Source organism: Meleagris gallopavo, chromosome 14 (assembly GCF_905368555.1).
Source record: "Meleagris gallopavo chromosome 14, MGAL_WU_HG_1.1, whole genome shotgun sequence".
Lineage (NCBI taxonomy): Eukaryota > Metazoa > Chordata > Aves > Galliformes > Phasianidae > Meleagris > Meleagris gallopavo.
Window position 1 is genome coordinate 131,425 of NC_139417.1, and position 15,877 is coordinate 147,301.

At 51.6% G+C, this 15,877-nt stretch overlaps 3 protein-coding genes across 5 annotated transcripts in view; 1 reads left to right on the top strand and 2 right to left on the bottom strand.

Moving 5' to 3' along the window:
* DCAF1 (DDB1 and CUL4 associated factor 1) overlaps positions 1–2,710 on the top strand; it is a 51,512-nt gene extending 48,802 nt beyond the window's left edge. Inside the window, exon 24 of one of the 3 annotated variants that reach the window (XM_085236079.1) lies at positions 1,680–2,710. In XM_085236079.1, the coding sequence (XP_085092205.1) occupies positions 1,680–1,696 (17 nt within the window). In that variant the 3' untranslated portion in view covers positions 1,697–2,710. The other 2 variants (XM_085236078.1, XM_085236077.1) reach the window with 2 other exon arrangements.
* A 4,832-nt stretch (positions 2,711–7,542) lies between these two features.
* RBM15B (RNA binding motif protein 15B) lies at positions 7,543–10,658 on the bottom strand. Its single transcript, XM_010718311.3, has one exon. It carries the CDS (start codon positions 10,529–10,531, stop codon positions 7,808–7,810), a length of 2,724 nt encoding a protein of 907 aa, XP_010716613.2. The 5' UTR covers positions 10,532–10,658; the 3' UTR covers positions 7,543–7,807.
* Positions 10,659–10,860: 202 nt separating this feature from the next.
* Positions 10,861–14,399, bottom strand: MANF (mesencephalic astrocyte derived neurotrophic factor). Its single transcript, XM_085236080.1, has 4 exons — positions 14,217–14,399; positions 12,471–12,598; positions 11,908–12,049; positions 10,861–11,131 (listed from the first exon to the last, which is right to left on the bottom strand). Exons 1-4 carry the CDS (start codon positions 14,302–14,304, stop codon positions 10,947–10,949), a joined length of 543 nt encoding a protein of 180 aa, XP_085092206.1. The 5' UTR covers positions 14,305–14,399; the 3' UTR covers positions 10,861–10,946.
* Between the last annotated feature and the right edge of the window lie 1,478 nt (positions 14,400–15,877).

The following is a 15,877-nucleotide window of genomic DNA, read 5'->3' on the forward strand; positions in this document are numbered from 1 at the left end:
CCTTGGACTTCTTTCCCTCTTACTGCATAAGTGTGGCTTCTGCTGTTTACTAGCTCTCCCTGTGTTGCTGTAACTGCTCTGGGAGCACAGATCACCCTTCATGGTCAGCATGCTGGAAGGTAAGACTAGAACTGGTCACAGTGAAAAGCACCTGGCAGTATGAGGAGGGGCATTGCTGTACTGCAGCTGTGGTTACTTGCCCTACTTCTTAGCAGTACACGCTCCTGGGCAATCTGTACTTTCCTTGGAGCTTCTTTAAGCAGTTCAAAAGTAATTGCTTCTTCTCCCCCTGTTCTTCATGGGGAAATAGCACACTCATGAATGTGTGGCTCCAGTACTGGGTGCATCAGAGACCTGGGGAATTGAGGCCAGAAAGATCAGCTAGTAAATAATTTTTAATCAGGAGGACAAGCTTCCTGTAAAGTCCTCTGGTAGGCCTGGGGAAGAAGTGTGCAGGATACTCCAGCAGTCAGCTGTCTGTACAGATTGCCAGTGTGGTGTAGGATAACTTTATCTTCAATTCGGGCATTCCATTTTTCTCTTCCTCCTTAGAAGCTTTCTTAGAGAAGAGGGTTGGGGAAGAGGGTTTGTGCCCTCTGGTGCTTGCCTGTGATGTTGTTTTTTTTTTTTTTTCCTTAAGGATATCATCTGAGAAGGTTGAGTGTTCCAGAAAACTTTACTTACCTTAGCAGGCATTTTAGAGATCCAGTATAGCGATGGCTAAAAGGAAGTTCTGGTGTCTTTTTTTTTTTTCCTAACTATTTTTAACATCTAGTTAACTGCAGCATCCAATGAATTTACGTAGGAGAAAGAACCATCATCATCTCCAAGGTAAGGCAGGAGGTTTCCTTGCTGCCAGAGCAGCTGCTACTTCCCTCTTGTAAACTGAGGAAGGGGAGATTTTCTATTAAAAAGCAAGTGTGTATGTGTGACTGCTTTTGATAAATCCTTTCATGCTCTCATCCTGTACCACAGGGAAGAAAAACCAGCAAAGGTACAATGTTCAGAAATAGGTTATGGGTCACTGTTAGCGGGCATCATGTAGTTAAATGAATTTATGGTAACCTTTAGGCTGCTAGAGGAAGGTGTTAGTTTTGAGTGCATAGATTGCTTCTCTTCTGAAGGGAGGTCTCCCACTGTTCTGTGCTGCCAGGACCATCAGACCAATAAGAACCTAACGCTGAAGAAGTCTGGGTCCAGCTTGCTGCGTAATGAATTACCCTATGAACATTATACAGAGGCCATGTTTAACCACATTGGAACTGTTGAACTTGCTTTGAAATGACAGCTGTGAGAAATGACTGTCCAGCCCCAAGCACAAAGAGCTGTGGGGTGGATGCAGCTGCAGGGTGCCCTAGATGGGCACACTAAGTTGTGCAGGCAGCTTGTGTGCAGGTAACTTCCTCCTGGCATACTTCTGTCTTGTCATGAGAAAATACTGCCAGCTAATAGAAACTGCACTTGCTAGAGCTGCTGCTGTCCTCTTCCCTCTACTTTAACAGGGAGGAAAAGCTCTGGTGCAGATTTGCTAACTGCTTTTGGTTGATTTTAAAAGCATTAACAGGACTAGCTGCCTTCCTCGTTGCTGAGGTGCTGCTGGTCCCAAGCAGCTGGTGGCCATCTCTTATGCCTTGCTTAGCTGCCCTGCTGACTGTCTGCTGACTGAACATAACCTACATGTCTCCTTTTCAGCTGACAGCTCCGATAACTCCGACTTGGAAGATGACATAATCTTGACTCTGAACGAGTGAGGAGCGAGTGTTAGGTGGGGTGTTGCCAGGAGGAAACACTCCCTTCCCACCCTTCCCAGCAGAAGACCAGAGACCAAATTGGAAACGGATTCTGAGCACCCCAACCCTTTTCCTCCTGGAAAAACCTGAGGAACTTCAGCTCATCCGCTGTGTTGGTTTGAGTCAGTTTGAGGCTCAGAGCAAAGTCTGAAGCTCTTCAATAAAGAGACCTGGGGTTAGGCCTCTTTTCTCTCTGCCTTTTTTTTTTATTTTTTATTTTAGGCTGAGATGACTCTCCTCGTCAAGGAAACTTCTGAAGATATTTCACAGTATATTTTCTTTGTATAAAGTTCTTTCCTAAAGAACAGAAATAGTTTTATATATACATAAAAAAAAAAAAAAAAGGCAGGTGTTATAGTGAAGAGGGAATGAACTGATGAACTTTGTATTCCTGTAGTACATTATTACCATGTGGTAGGTTTGGGGGAAACAAATTGTTTAAAATTTAAAGAGAGGCATTTTTATGCAACTACTAAATGAAATAAGAGGATTGTTGTTTCTAAAGTTGTTGAGGAATGAGAATATTTTTATTTTAAATATGATTTTATTTTTTAAAAACACAACAAGTGTTACTGCCTGCAAGTTCTCTGTGTTTCAGATGAAGTGGGCCTCCAGAAAAGAATTCTGGGGGTGTTTGGTAACTGAATGAACAGGCTGTATAAAGCGGAGATTCTCGCTGTGATACCAGCTCTCTGGGAGACTGATAGAAAGCCTGGCTTTGCCCTAATTGGAGCCTAGTGTTTCTGAGGATGTGGGAATCTGGGATTAAAGTTTGAGCTCTCTTTTTTTCCCCCCTTTACCCTTTGTGGTTACAGTTTTTTAATCTTTTTTTTTCTTCCCTTTTTGCCCTCTGTGGAAACTGCAAATTGAAGGCCTTTTTTCTTTAATGTAAAGTGTATTTATTAAAAAATCAAATACAAGTCCTGTCTCTGTCTATGGCCGTGAGCTGTTGCCATACATTTCTCTGCCACCCATATAGAAGCAGTGCTCTGCCTAGCAGCAGAATGTGGCCCTGTGCAGGAGAGCAGCTAGGTGTAGCTACTGGCCCAGCTGCAATAAAGGACAGGGTAAACAAGAGGTGAGATTTCAGGAGGGCACAGGCTCCACCCACTGCTCTGGTCTGTAAGGACTCCTAGACCTACAGGACCTGTGGAACATCTTGCCTGTGGTTTCAAATCTGCCATGTCAGCTTGCCTGCCAGCCTTGAATTTTCTGCAGAAGTTTCAAGCAGCACAGCATTTATCTGCTTCCTATGTGAGCAGGGAGTGCTGCTGGTGTCCTTTTGAAGGTGCACCAGAATATCCAGTCTGCAGCTCAGTTGCAGGAAGGGCAGGGAGCTCACTGCCTTGCTGCTGTCTGTCAGAAGGCAGCAGCTGCCTTGGACTCTTGATTCACATGTGGTTTGGCATCAGGTGGATTGCCTTCTGGCTATACTGGTGGAAGGCAAATGAGGTGCTCCTGCTCATACATGACAACGGACTCTGTCCTTTGTAAAGGGGGGAAAAATTCGGTTGTGTGCTGCACAGTTAAACACTCATCTACAGCTTACTGCTGTGAGTTGAAACTGAAAGGTAAGTGTGCTTTTCACTTACTTGGACAAGGCCACTTAAATGCATTCTTTATGCTCAGGTGTTCAGAGAATATCCACTCAACTTCTTACTTTTTTTCTCTGTTTTGGCCACTTTCAGAATAGGGTTTGAGGCAGAGCAGGGAGATGGAGGCTTCTCACTCCTTGATGCCACATTTTCCACAACAACCAGTGCTCATTTCAACAAAGGCTGAACGATTAATTGTTCAAAGAAGAACCACCTCCTTTTTAACCCAGAGAAAGGATAGTTTTTCTTTCAGCATTGCATCTCCTAATGCACTGACCCAGGAATGCTTGTAAATAATTGAAAAGATAGAGTTCTGCTGCAGCTTTTAATGGACAATTACAGGACCTATAAAGATGAACAAGTTATGATTACTACAGCATTTAAGACCAGCCATTGGAGCAATGTTTTGGTTAGACAGGGAGTTGAAAACAGGATCTGCCATCCATCAGCAGTGCAAGTCAGCCTCTACCTTATCAAAACACTTCTTACACAACTTTACTTTAAAAACATGCTCAGGAGGAGAGGAGAAAAAATATGAAGCTCTACCACTAGTGAGAGGAGATGTGCCAGCTGGGCATATTTTCTGGCATTATACCACAGCTGTAACTATCTGCATCTGTTGGATGCAGATAGGGAACCTGCAGGTTGGGGCAGTTTGCCAGCTATTCTTATGAGACAGAAATGAAATGCCTAACAGACAGAGCTCCTATTTATAAAATTTGCCTTGAAACCAGGCCACTGTAAGTACAAATGCAATCCTCTCCTTTCACAATCCTCCCCTACAACACCATCTACCTGTAGTGAATAGAGCCAAAAGGGAGCAGGTTTGGGGCCTAACAACTGCAGCTGAAGTGACAGAGCCTGGCTCACTGCCACCACGTGGGGCCTGAGGCATGTGCTGGGCTGTGCTTGGCCGTGTGCGTGCATGTGCGCTGCTTCTGTAAGCTGAGGTTGAGTGTCAGCCTGTGCTGTCACACACTGACCCAGCCCAAGGGCATGTCTCAGCCTTCCTCTGCTGCAGTGCAGGGCAGTTGAGCACACATCTGCAGCACAGCAAATGGAGTGTTAGGGCAAGAAGCTAAAGTTTGGCCATGGTACTTTAGGATTAAAGAAAGACAGCAAACAACTGATGTTAGAAGCAGTGGTGTAAGCCAGGGTATTTCTGGACAGGTGTTAAAAAAGAAGATGCTATTCAGTCTGTATACTAATGCTCTTGGACCACCCTTCCTCCCAGTTTGCCCACAGACACAGCCCTATTGCATTACCTTGCTGCAACAAGTGTACAGCTGTGAGACATTCATGTTGCACATGGTGCAGCCCAACCAGTCGAGCAGTGACTGTGGTTCTCTGGCTGGGAAGCTCAGGTCTAGTAGGGGGTGGAAAGGACCCCTGCAGATCCCCTAGTACAACCCCTTGATAGAGCAGATAGAGCAGGTTCCCTACAGCAGGTCACACAGGGAAGCATCCAGGTGCCTCTTGAACATCTTCAGAGGAGGAGACTCCACAGGCTCCTTGGGCAGCCTGCTCCACTGCTCTGTAACCCCCTGAAAAAACTTTTCTCATGTTTGTCTGGAACTTCCTTTGTTTCAGTTTGTGCCCATTGGTCCTTGGGCACCACCAAAAAGAACTTGGCCTCATCTGCTTGACTTCTGCCTGTTAGGTATTCACAGGCATTGATAACATCTCTCAGCTTTCGCCAGGTTGACCAGCCCCTGGGGCTCGCAGTGTTTCCTCACGAGGGAGATGCTCTAGGTCCTTAGCCATCATTGTCTCTGCTGGACTGTACAGCAGTTCTCTGTCTTTTGTGCACAGAGGAGCCCAGAACTGGATTGCAGCACTCCAGCTGTGGCCTCACCAGGGCACAGCAGAGGGGAGGATCACCTCCCTCACCCTGCTGGCCACACTCTTTGTTACACACCCCCAGGTACCATTAGACTTCTTGGCCACCTGGGCATATTGCTGGCTTATGGCCAACCTGCTGCCCACCAAGAGTCCCTGGTCCTTCTGTGCACAGCTCCTCTGCAGCAGCTCAGCCCTCCTCAGGTGTAGGACCCTGCACTTGCCCTTGCTGAATCTCATAAGGTTCCCTTCTGCCCAATTTATGAAACAGTCCAAGCCCTATGCTATTATTTACTTGTCTCGAAAGGAAAGTGGAAGATGGGGTATCTGTACTGGTTCCTTGGCTCTGTTATCAGAGATGTGCAGCTTTTGCCATGCCAGAAGCCATCAGGCACTTGCTGGGGCCCTACTGCAAACTCTGCTGTGACAGTGGGGACATAGCCACCACATAGGGTGCTCCCTGACCCTCTGGTCACACTGACTGGCCATAAGGGGCATTTAATAACACTTGGTTTTAGATGACACTTAGAGGTTACACTTACTGACATTTGGCACTGTCTACATTACAACAGGGGTGAGGACTAGGTCACATGGTGAAAAGTCAACATCCTTGTAACCATGTAAGATCAGGAGCAGGCCAGCTACCCTGTGCCCTGCAGTAGTACTGCTGCACTGCAGACCTGCTCAGTGCCTGGGACCCTTGTCATTGCTTTCAGGCCCCTAGTACAGAGTTATATTTTATGGGCTACAGATGCTGAAGTGAAATATCACTTCATGAGCACACTAACTCATTAGTTTTAATACAATCATAGTATTAAATGTTAAAAAAAATAAAAAATAAAACAAACCAATAATCATAATTGTTGACACCAATGTGTTATTAAATTAAGCTGATGATGTCCCTACTGTGAAACTGCAGGGTTGAGAATTAAAAACAAAGAGAGGCATCATGAAGCTGAGTTACAGTCCTGAGTGTGCAGGGCTTGACTGCCACTCAGCTGAGAGCACAGCTCTGAAGTGACTGGCAGCAGTGAGTCTGCTTGCTCAGAGACCGTTGTGAGGAGGACCCTGGTTCTGGCTCTGCCAGGATTTTGTTCACTTGCTTACCACTAAAGCTTCAGCAAACAACCAACCAACCAAAAACAAAAACAAAAAAATCCCTGCAAATCTAAAGAGAAAGTTCAAAATGTAGTGCTTTTAATGCCACACAATTTCCTGTAAGTGCCTCCTGAAATCCAGAGGCGTGATTTTAAAAAATACAAAATCCCCAAGCTGAGTAGTGCGGTTTGACTCAAATTTGAAATAGTTACTTCCTCAAGTCACTGAGAAACCAGCCCTGCATGTCCAGGCTCTCTGGAACGACTATCTCATGCCACAGACAGACATGAAGGACCTCAGCTTAAATTCCTGTTCTTGCTCTGCAGACAGCCTCCTCATGGGAACACACCGTGCTACGAGATGACAGCCAGAGTTGTTTATATTTTTGCATGCTTGCAAATAAATTTTAACTTAAGAAAAAAAGAAGAAAAAAAAAACCTTTGCAGTTTATCTTGCAATAAAGGATTTCAGATAGTGAACATAATGGCTATAAAAAGGGGCACCCACAGTTCACAAAACAACTTGGTGCCCTTTATTTGTATGTCTGCATCTTATACAGGCCCAAGAGATTTCTCCTTTCAATGATTTTTTCTTTTTCTCCTGCTTGATTTATTTCACTATTGACAGAAACCAGGAAACTCAGGCCTCATCTGTTCTGTTGAGATTGGGTACAGAATTGACTCCTTAGTAGCAAACTTTTTGCCTGAGTATCAACTGTAATTATTATTATTATTATTATTATTATTATCTGGAGTATAAAAAAGATTTCTATTCTCAGTCAGATTTCTATTCTCAGTTCAGGTTTTGCTTCCTTGATCTATCATCAAATGGAATAGCAACAGAAATCGTAGAATCACAGAATGGCCTGGGTTGAAAAGGACCACAATGATCAATCTAGTTTCAACCCCCTGCTATGTGCAGGGTTGCCAACAACCAGACCAGGCTGCCCAGAGCCACATCCAGCCTGGCCTTGAAATGCACGAAGATTTAAATTTGCTAAATAAAAAACAAGCAGGACAAAAACAAAAAAGCAAGACCAACCTCTCAGTCTCCCATAGGGCACAATGGGCACAATTCCCCTTCCCCTCCCACCTGGCAGGACACCAGAAAGACACTGAGGAGGTGAAGGCTGGAAGCTCAGAGCATGGGCTGGGCCCCCATCAGTGGGCAGCACAGGGCAGCAGCCTTCCTGGGCCCTAAGAACCAGGATAGCGCACAAGTTTAGAAATCCATCAGTGAACAAGGCTTTACTGACAACTTTTTCATACAGTTAAAAAATAAAAATACAGAACAACAGCAGACAGTGTCACGTATTAAAAACGAATGAAATGGGCTCTATTTAAATGGTATTAAAATTAATTAGAAACTAAAAATCTTAGCACTTTGGTTGAGGTGTTCTGAGCCTCCACCAAAATGATGGGCCTTAAAAACAACGGGGTTGTGTGACACACAAAGAAAACATGGAATTTGAAAAGACAGTGTGGGCTAGGCAGTGTCTTTGACTATAACTATCACCATATGTTCTTCTTCCAACTTCCCCAATGTCCTTAGTGCTGACTGGAGGTACTGCTGAGAGAATTCACAAGGAGGGAATGCATAAAGCATGCCTGTGCTGTCTCTGCCCTTTGCTCCTCCCACAGGCAGGCTGATAACCCCAGCAGCCTGCTTCTGTTTCAAGTAGGAGACCAGATTCCTGAGCAGCCGTCGCTGCAAGCCAGGCTCAACCACAGGGAAGGACCCCTCAGTCCCCGCACTGCCCGGGGCGGACTGTGTCGCCAGGAGCACGGCGTAGCCATTGGGGCTGCCTTGTTTGATACGACGAGTCACTTCATCCAGCTTGGGCTGGTCAAGCCGAAGTCTCTGAGCGATTTTGAGCTGCGTGAGCTTCCCACCAGACGAATGGTCTTTGAGGAGTCCATTGATGACACCGAGGTCTCCCTCCAGGATGTGCATAGATGTGGGGAAGCAGCTGTTTTTTAGCACGAGAAGCCCGTTCCAAGCAAGTTGCAGCGTCTGAGCGTATTCTGACAAATTCTTTAACTTTTTGGTCTCAGATTTTGGCTCCTCGTGAGTTTTTGATTCTGATTCACCAGTTCGATGATTGCGTTCGCTGTCTCTTTTTTTAGGCTGAGGAGCATCGGATGCCTCACGATGGGGTTTCTCCTCAGTTGTGTGACGATTGTTCTGAAGGGAGTTACTCTGCTCTTTCTCAGTTCCGGATTCTGTAGTGTGATTCTCTTTGCGAACCCGCTCTGGGCTGCGGTCTAAAGCTGGCCCACTGGCCTTTGTCCTGCTTCTGTCCTCGTAAGGCGAGTGAGTAGTCCTGCCACGGTCACTGGAAAGGCTCCGTCGTTTCCGCCTCTCTTCCCACACTTTAGGCATAGCACGATCGCTATCGCTGGCCCAGCGCTCTCCACTCCGGCTACGCACTGATCGGCTGTAGCTCTCCAAGTTGTTTCTGCGTTCAGCGTTTTTGGCAGGACTGGCCCAGTCTGCCTCTGCAAAGCTCCTGTCTCTGTCTGAGTACAGGAGATGTGGAGGAGTCCTATCTCGCACCCTCAAGTCTTGCTCTAGGCTTCTGTGTCTGCTATACCCATCAGCAAGCAGTTCGTAGTGCACAGGGAGAGGCGCAGGCTGGTACTGCTGTGGGTATCTTGTCTCTTCTGCTTTGGCAAAATCCACACGAAGTCTCCTCTCCGGCCCGCCTAAGGGAAAGCCTCTCATCTGCGCGCAGGCAGCCTGGGCAGCATCCAAGCTTTCATACTGAATATACGCAAAACTGTCTCCCTTCACATAGTCAATAGTCCTGATGCTGCCAAAGCGGTCAAACTCCCTCGCCAGGGCAGCCAGGGAAGTACTGGGGCCAAGACCACCCACCCACAGCCGGGTAGTAGGGTTGGCTTTACCATAGCCAATTTTGATAGGGTTCCTGCCAACAACACGGCCTGACATCGCGACCTTGGCCCGATGTGCCATGTCTAAGTTTTGGAACTTGAGGAAAGCGTAAGCCCCGCCTTGGCCCCGGGCAGGGCGCTTGATCACCACTTCTTCGATGATGCCGTACTTCTCGAAGGCACGTCTCAGCTCCACCTCTGAGACGTTGTGGTCCAAGTTGCCGATGAAGAGGTTGCGGGTGGCTCTCTGATCGTCCTCCGGCATCAGGTCTTCTTCGGCCACGATGGGGTAGCTGTAGGGCCGGCCGCGCTCGTCATACAGCCCATAGTAATCAAGGGCCCGCTCCCGCTCCCGGGAGAGCCCGATGGCAGCGGCTTCCAGTGCAAAGGCAGCGGCGGCAGCGTGTGCGTGGCGTGGCCGCGGCTCCCGGAGCAAAGGGCTGGTGACGGGTGAAAGCGACCGCTGCTTGTACTGGTAGGCGCCGTGGAGGGGCGGCAGGTAGCCCAGGGGCTCTGGTGAGGGCGCGGGGGGCGGCGTGCGGCTCCTGCGGCCCCCACGCAGGTACACGGGCTCCACCTTGAGCGGCCGATCGTAGAGAAGCAGCTGGCGGGCCCGGGCGTGCCGGCGGGCGTCGCGCGCGTCCCCGGGGTGTCGGAAGTTGACGTAGGCGACGCGGCCGAGCTCGGGCGTGTGGGAGAGCTTGACACTGATGTCCCCGGCGCCCCCCCCCGCGAAGCGCTGGAAGAGGCGGAACAGCCCGTCCTCCAGCAGCTGGTCGGGCAGGGCCGCGCTCAGCCCGCTCACCAGCAGCGTCTTGTACTCACAGGAGCCGGGCGGCTCCCCGGACAGCCCCGCCGAGCCCCCCAGCGGCGCCAGCAGCAGCGAGGGCGCGGCGCCCGGCGGCGGCCCGGCCAGCAGCAGCGAAGGGGCCACCACGGCGCCGGGCAGGGCCTTGGCCTTGGGCACTCCGAGCGCGCGGGACGACGACGACGATGACGACGAGGGGGCGGCCTGGCCGCGGGCGCCCGAGGCCGAGCCGCTCGCCGCCGGGCGGTGGTTGGAGTCGGCGCCGCCGGCGCGCTCATCGCCGCGGTGGCTGCGGGAGCCGGAGCCACCTCCGCCGCTTCCTCCGCTTCCTCCGCCGGCGCCGCCGCCGGGCGTGGACTTGTCCCGGCTGCTGCGGGAGGCGCCCGAGCTGCGGTGCAGGCCGCGCCGGCTACTTTCGCGCTCGCGCTCGCGCGGCCTCTTGGCGGCGGCGGCGCGGCCTCCCCCGGCCCCCGGCGGGCTGGCGTCCCGTTCGCTGCCGCGCTTCATGGCGCCAGGGCTCGCGGCTCAGGAGACGCCTCCGGCGGCCGCCGCCATCTTGGACAAAAGGGAACGAAGGCGGCTCCGGCCGCCGCGCCGCGCGGGCTGTACGTCATCGGCGCGCGCCCCGCCGCATGGCAGCGTCAGGAGCGCGGCAGCGCCGCGCAGCGACGTGCGGGGGAAGCACCTCCAGCCTCGGCCGCACGTCACGCTGGGCGGCCAATCAGAAGGACCGTGCGCGGTGCGCCCCCGCCCTCGCCCCCCCCCCCACCAACCGCGGGCGCGCGCGCGTAGATAGGCTAGGCGCGCCGCGCAATCACGTGACAGCGCACACCACCCCCAGTGGAACCGTGGTACTTTAATGAGCCCCGTACAGCGCGCGCGCTGTCGCGGCGTCTCCGCGCCCGCCCCCCGCGGCCCCTCCTCAGAGGTCAGCGCGAGCGCCCGCCGCCCTCGGCGCGTACTTGGGCATCAGTTCGTGGATCCTGCGGATGAAATCGGATTTCTCTGCGCAGCCTTTGCACGCCTCGCCCCAGTCGTCGAGGATCCGCCGTAGCTCCTTGACGCGCAGCTTGCGCAGGTCGGCAGTGCTCAGGTCGATCTGTTTGTCTGCAGGAAGAGCAGAGCCCCGCTCAGCCCGCAGCACCTTGGGGCTCTGGCTGTGTCACGGCACGGTGGGAGAAACAATGCTGAGCTGCGGAGCTCCGCCATGACCCCGAAACCCCACTTTGCCAGAGTGCTTCAGCCGTCCTCCACGGGACAGAAAAAGGTCAGCACGGAGAGAGGCCAGTGGTGACAGCGGCGGGAGCTGGCTGGGAAGCTATGGGGCATTAGTGCACAAAACGAGGAGCACAGCAGCCACAGCCCGGTGGCTGTCTCCAGGGGATCTAAGGGCAGAGAGGGGACAGCAGGCAGAAGGCACTTCTGTAGCTGTTCTATACATCAGTCTTCTCAGGAGGAGCACAGCACCTCTGAACTTGAGTTCGAGGAGGGAGGTGAGAGTCAGCGCTGGAGGCACAGCCCAGACAGGCACCAGAGCAGGTGACAAAGCAGTGCCCACTGATGCCAGCAGCACAGCCCAGCAGCCCTGGCACGAGCTCAACAGGCACCATCCTGGACCCAGACGTACTGCGTGCCGTCCTAGTGGCCAAATTCCAAACAGGGCTTTGAGCACAGCACTGCTGGCACATGGGAGGTCGAGCAGTGGTTCTGCAGAAGCTAAAGGGCAGCAGCCACTCCTGAGCATCCCCATATAGCTGTCTAGGATATTCACAGACAACAGCCCAACTTGTGCAACTACCCATGCTGACTTCAGTATGCTTTTACCCAGAATAATTCAGTACCCCAGGAAGGTGCACCCATTTCCCCTTCTGCTGGCAACTCACCGTATTTTAGTTCACAGATCTGACTGTCTTTCTTCTTCAGTTTCTCGCAGATTTTTTCCACAGGGATATGGTGACTCATGGGTTTTGACACCTCGTTAATAATTTTGGTAGCTGCGTCACTTGTAGCCCCAATATAATAGCACTGAAGGGAAAAAAAAGCAAGGTGGATATGCATGGAAACATTTTTCTGAGAAGGTTTTCTAGCCATTTCTTTGCAGTTCGACGTTTACAGTTAGAGAACTTTCCAAGGGACTGCCACAGGAGGGCAAAAGCAAGCCTGACTGGGAACCCCAAGCCCTTTGGTAACAGGGAGAAATAAGGTCAGCAGTAAAGACGTTTGTTGACAGATATATAGATATATTTAAAATGAACTTCATACAACAAGGTCATACTCCGTTTCTTCTTGCAACAACAAATAATTACAGGACCAGTTCTGGCCATAGAGCCAGGAAGCACAGCCTCCAGGGAGGGACATAATATAAACACAGAAGCACTGGTTTCCCCTTGTTTGCCTAGTGTTCTACAACTTATTTCTTCCAGAGGCAATGTTGATGACTACTTACCAACCGGTTCTCTTTGCCTTTTGCCTCTCTGCAGGATTTTAAGAGCTCCTTTTCAATACTGGCGGGTGTGAACTCAACATTGTCGTCCTTTAGACTCTGGTAGAACCTCCCCAGGAAGGTGACACACACTAGAAGGGAAGATGGGTGGAGTTACCTGTCACTGCAAGAACCTCACAGCAGCTCTCAGAAGCAGGGAAACAGAATAAGGGATTTGCAGAACAGAATTTTTAGAAGCTGCGTTAGCAATCTGTGACTTCGGGTGTTTCAGCACACGAGGCAGCAATCTGCCCTGTAGTTTTGGTGGATTTCTGACAATCTGAAAAAGCAGATCCCTGGAACTGTCCAGTGAGTTCTGCACGCTGGGCTGAGTGAGCAGCAGGATTCAGCTGTGGGGGTGTGACACAAAACAGTGCTGAGGTAAAAACAGAAACTAGATGCCCTATTCTTGCTGCTTTGGTAAGCTGCTTGTCAGACTATGGGCTTCAAAACCAGTTCTGACTGAAAACCAACACATCTAGGAAGCGAATCAGCTGAATAATCAGTGATATCACATTACTAACGACAATATACACTAGAGTCTGTAATGGGCTTGTGTACAGTTGTTTCTAAGAGAAAAAACTGTAACACGATCACATGCTGCACCCACTTGGCACGTTTCTCTCCTCATTTCCCACAAACTTCTGCATTACTTTCAAAGAGACTGAACGATAACAAAACTTCCACAAGCACACCAGCAGCAAAGAGGACAGAGCCCTGCTGATGGGAAGGGCAGCACAGCTCAGTCTTCACACTGCCCCCCAAGCAACAGCCCGGCAGATTGTGCTCCAGAGGAAGCACAGCACAGGGAGGGAAGCAGCTGCAGCACCCAGTGGGATCCACGCAGCAGAGCACTGCGTGACCCTGCGAGCTCGCAGTCAGGTTTCACTCCCGCTGCTCACACAAGTGGTCTGCAAGCACCGGCAGCACCTGCGCTGGAGGTGTGTGCCCCACCAGTTCCTGCAGCAGGAGCCAGGGGTTCCCCGCTCTCCCACTGGCTTGGCCCTCCGTGTGTGTGCGCGTCCCAATGGAAAGGGGTCAACAAGTCTCATCATCAACTTGCGTTCAACTCTGGATACGAGGACAGAATGCAGGCAGATGCAGAAAATCAATGGGACCGCCTGCAGCCAACCGAACACCGACTGCTGTCACTCGAAGCTGGCAGTAATTACGAGCCGGGCCGGTCGGGAAAGCCTTTTCTTACGCACACAACGCCATCATTTACCTCACATCAGTCTGTCTCCAGTCACAGACACACACTGATGTCCGCTGTCTGCGAGTAAAAACCTTCGGGAAGAACAGAGACGCTGCAGGCAGTGCCACCGGCGGCCGTGGTACAACGGAGCGCCGTGCCTTCTTCGAGCAGAGCAGCGGCACCGCGGAACCCCGCAGCTCCCCGGCTCCGCCTCGAGCCGTCCCGTCCCGCCCCGGGTTCAATCCGGACCAGCGCGAAGCTGCTGGAGCCGCACCACGACTTCTGCGAGCAAAGCGGCACCGCCGGGACGGCGCGGCGCAGCCGGGCTCGGGACGGGCCTCGGGAGCACCGCGGCCCGGCCGCAGCCTCCCGCCCGGGCAGGGGGGACTCCCGCGCCCCGCCACGAGTCGCTCTCGGCGGCCCGGCCCGCGGCCCGGCCCCGACGGCAGCGTGCGGGCGCGGCCTCGCCTCGCCGAGCCCCGGGGCAGCCCCTTCTCCGGCCCGGCCCCACTCACCCTCGCACTCCCCGTCCCGCAGCGCCCGGCTGCCGGCCGGCAGCAGGAGCAGGGCCAGCGTCGCCCAGAGCCCGTGGGCCGCCCGCATCCCGCGTCGCTCGGCGCCCGCCACACCGGTACCGGCACCGCCGCCCCCGCGCGCCGCCGTTCTCCCCTGCCGGTGCCCCCATTGGCCCGCTCCCCCGCCCAGCTTCCACGCCGCCTCCTCCCATTGGCCAACCCGCGGCCTCCACGGGAGAGTTGGCGGCCGCTGATTGGAGGAGGCGGTGAGCGGCGGGTTTCCCCGCCTCCCTGGGCCGCCATTTTTGTTAAGGGAAAGTTGCCCTCGAGGGCTTCGTGCCGGCGGCTCGCGGGCGCCATCTTATGGAGGGGCAGATCCTCACACCTCAGCAAAGTGAGGTGTTCTTGAGCGGGAGAATTTGAGACGGACAGAAGGCGGGCGGGGTTTTGGAGGGTGGGCAGTTTGAGATGCACCTCAGGTACACTGCAGCGTTTCCCTTTGCACGTGGAAATGGCTCGTGGTTAGAGACAGGAGCCATTACAGAGGTACAGATGTCGATTGCAGTATTTAAATTGTTTGCTTGTTTTCTTCACTGATAACCACCAAAGCTGGGATTGAGCTTTTTTCTAAGTCCACGTCAAAGTACTTGACGTGGAAAAAAAGAAAAAAAAGAAAAGAAAAAAGGAGAGCTGTGTTAACAGCTGTGAATAGGTGTTTTGTTTTTGTGATGCATGGTTTTGGTGTGCTAATAGAGCAAAGGGAAAAGGTGAGCAGGGTAGGGCTGATAGAAGCGCTGGAATGTGGTCAGCTCTGGGATGCAGGTTTGCTAAGAAGGGCTCAACCCCTATAAACCAAGGGGGCAAGTGTGGGGTGGGTGTAGGAGTGAGCCAGACCCTGACTGGGACTGCAGGTGTGTGGGGTAGGCAGTGCTGGTGGGGTACAGCCGTGCACGTGGAGGAGCTGTGTGTGCTGACAGGGAGGCTTCCTTGCGGAATGGGCTGTGTGAGGGGCAGATGTGTGTGCAGATATCTGATGGGACGAAAAGGGGCTGCTCTCGGTCTAGGGGGACAACGAGTTGTGTTTGTTAGGAGTGAAGATGAAGCCAGGTCACATCTGTTACACAATGCAACGCAGGACTGCCATCAATGGATGTAGAATAGAAGCTGCAGTGGAAATATTAGTTTGAATTTGATTTTGTGAGTAGCAAAGCTTGTAAAAAGGGAGAAGGGGTATATGAATTATAGCTGTGAAGAGAAAACCTGTGGATCTTTTGGAATCAGGCTATGATTTGTATGTGTGTATGAAAAATGTATTTATCATTCCAAATACTGTCCATTCATTGTTCTAGCAATATTAATGCACCTTCAGACATGAATAGGAAAATAAAATGAAGAGCTCACTGTGCGCCTAAAGTTCATTAGCTGTGCAATGGTCTAATGAAATTGCTGTAAGACTAGCAATATGTATATAATAGATAGCGTAAAGTAAACCTGTGTGTATGTCGATACTGTGGTGAATATATGAATGAAGCCTAGGAATTCACACATTCAAAGAATCCCTTACTTCTGATTGTCTGCAATGTGTGACTATCAAGTCAGTGGCTGAAGAAGCTGAGTGGTTGTTGGTATGGCGTATGGTATTCTCTCCAGCTAAATAGAGA

Bases quoted from the DNA above. Each gene is read 5' to 3' on its own strand.
- MANF (XM_085236080.1), bottom strand. From the start codon at position 14,304: ATGCGGGCGGCCCACGGGCTCTGGGCGACGCTGGCCCTGCTCCTGCTG. The intron at 12,599-14,216 runs GTGAGTGGGGCC...CTTCCCTTCTAG, and splicing joins GCGGGACGGGGAGTGCGAGG to TGTGTGTCACCTTCCTGGGG. The intron at 11,132-11,907 runs GTGAGTTGCCAG...CTCTTCCTGCAG, and splicing joins GATCTGTGAACTAAAATACG to ACAAACAGATCGACCTGAGC.
- RBM15B (XM_010718311.3), bottom strand. From the start codon at position 10,531: ATGAAGCGCGGCAGCGAACGGGACGCCAGCCCGCCGGGGGCCGGGGGA.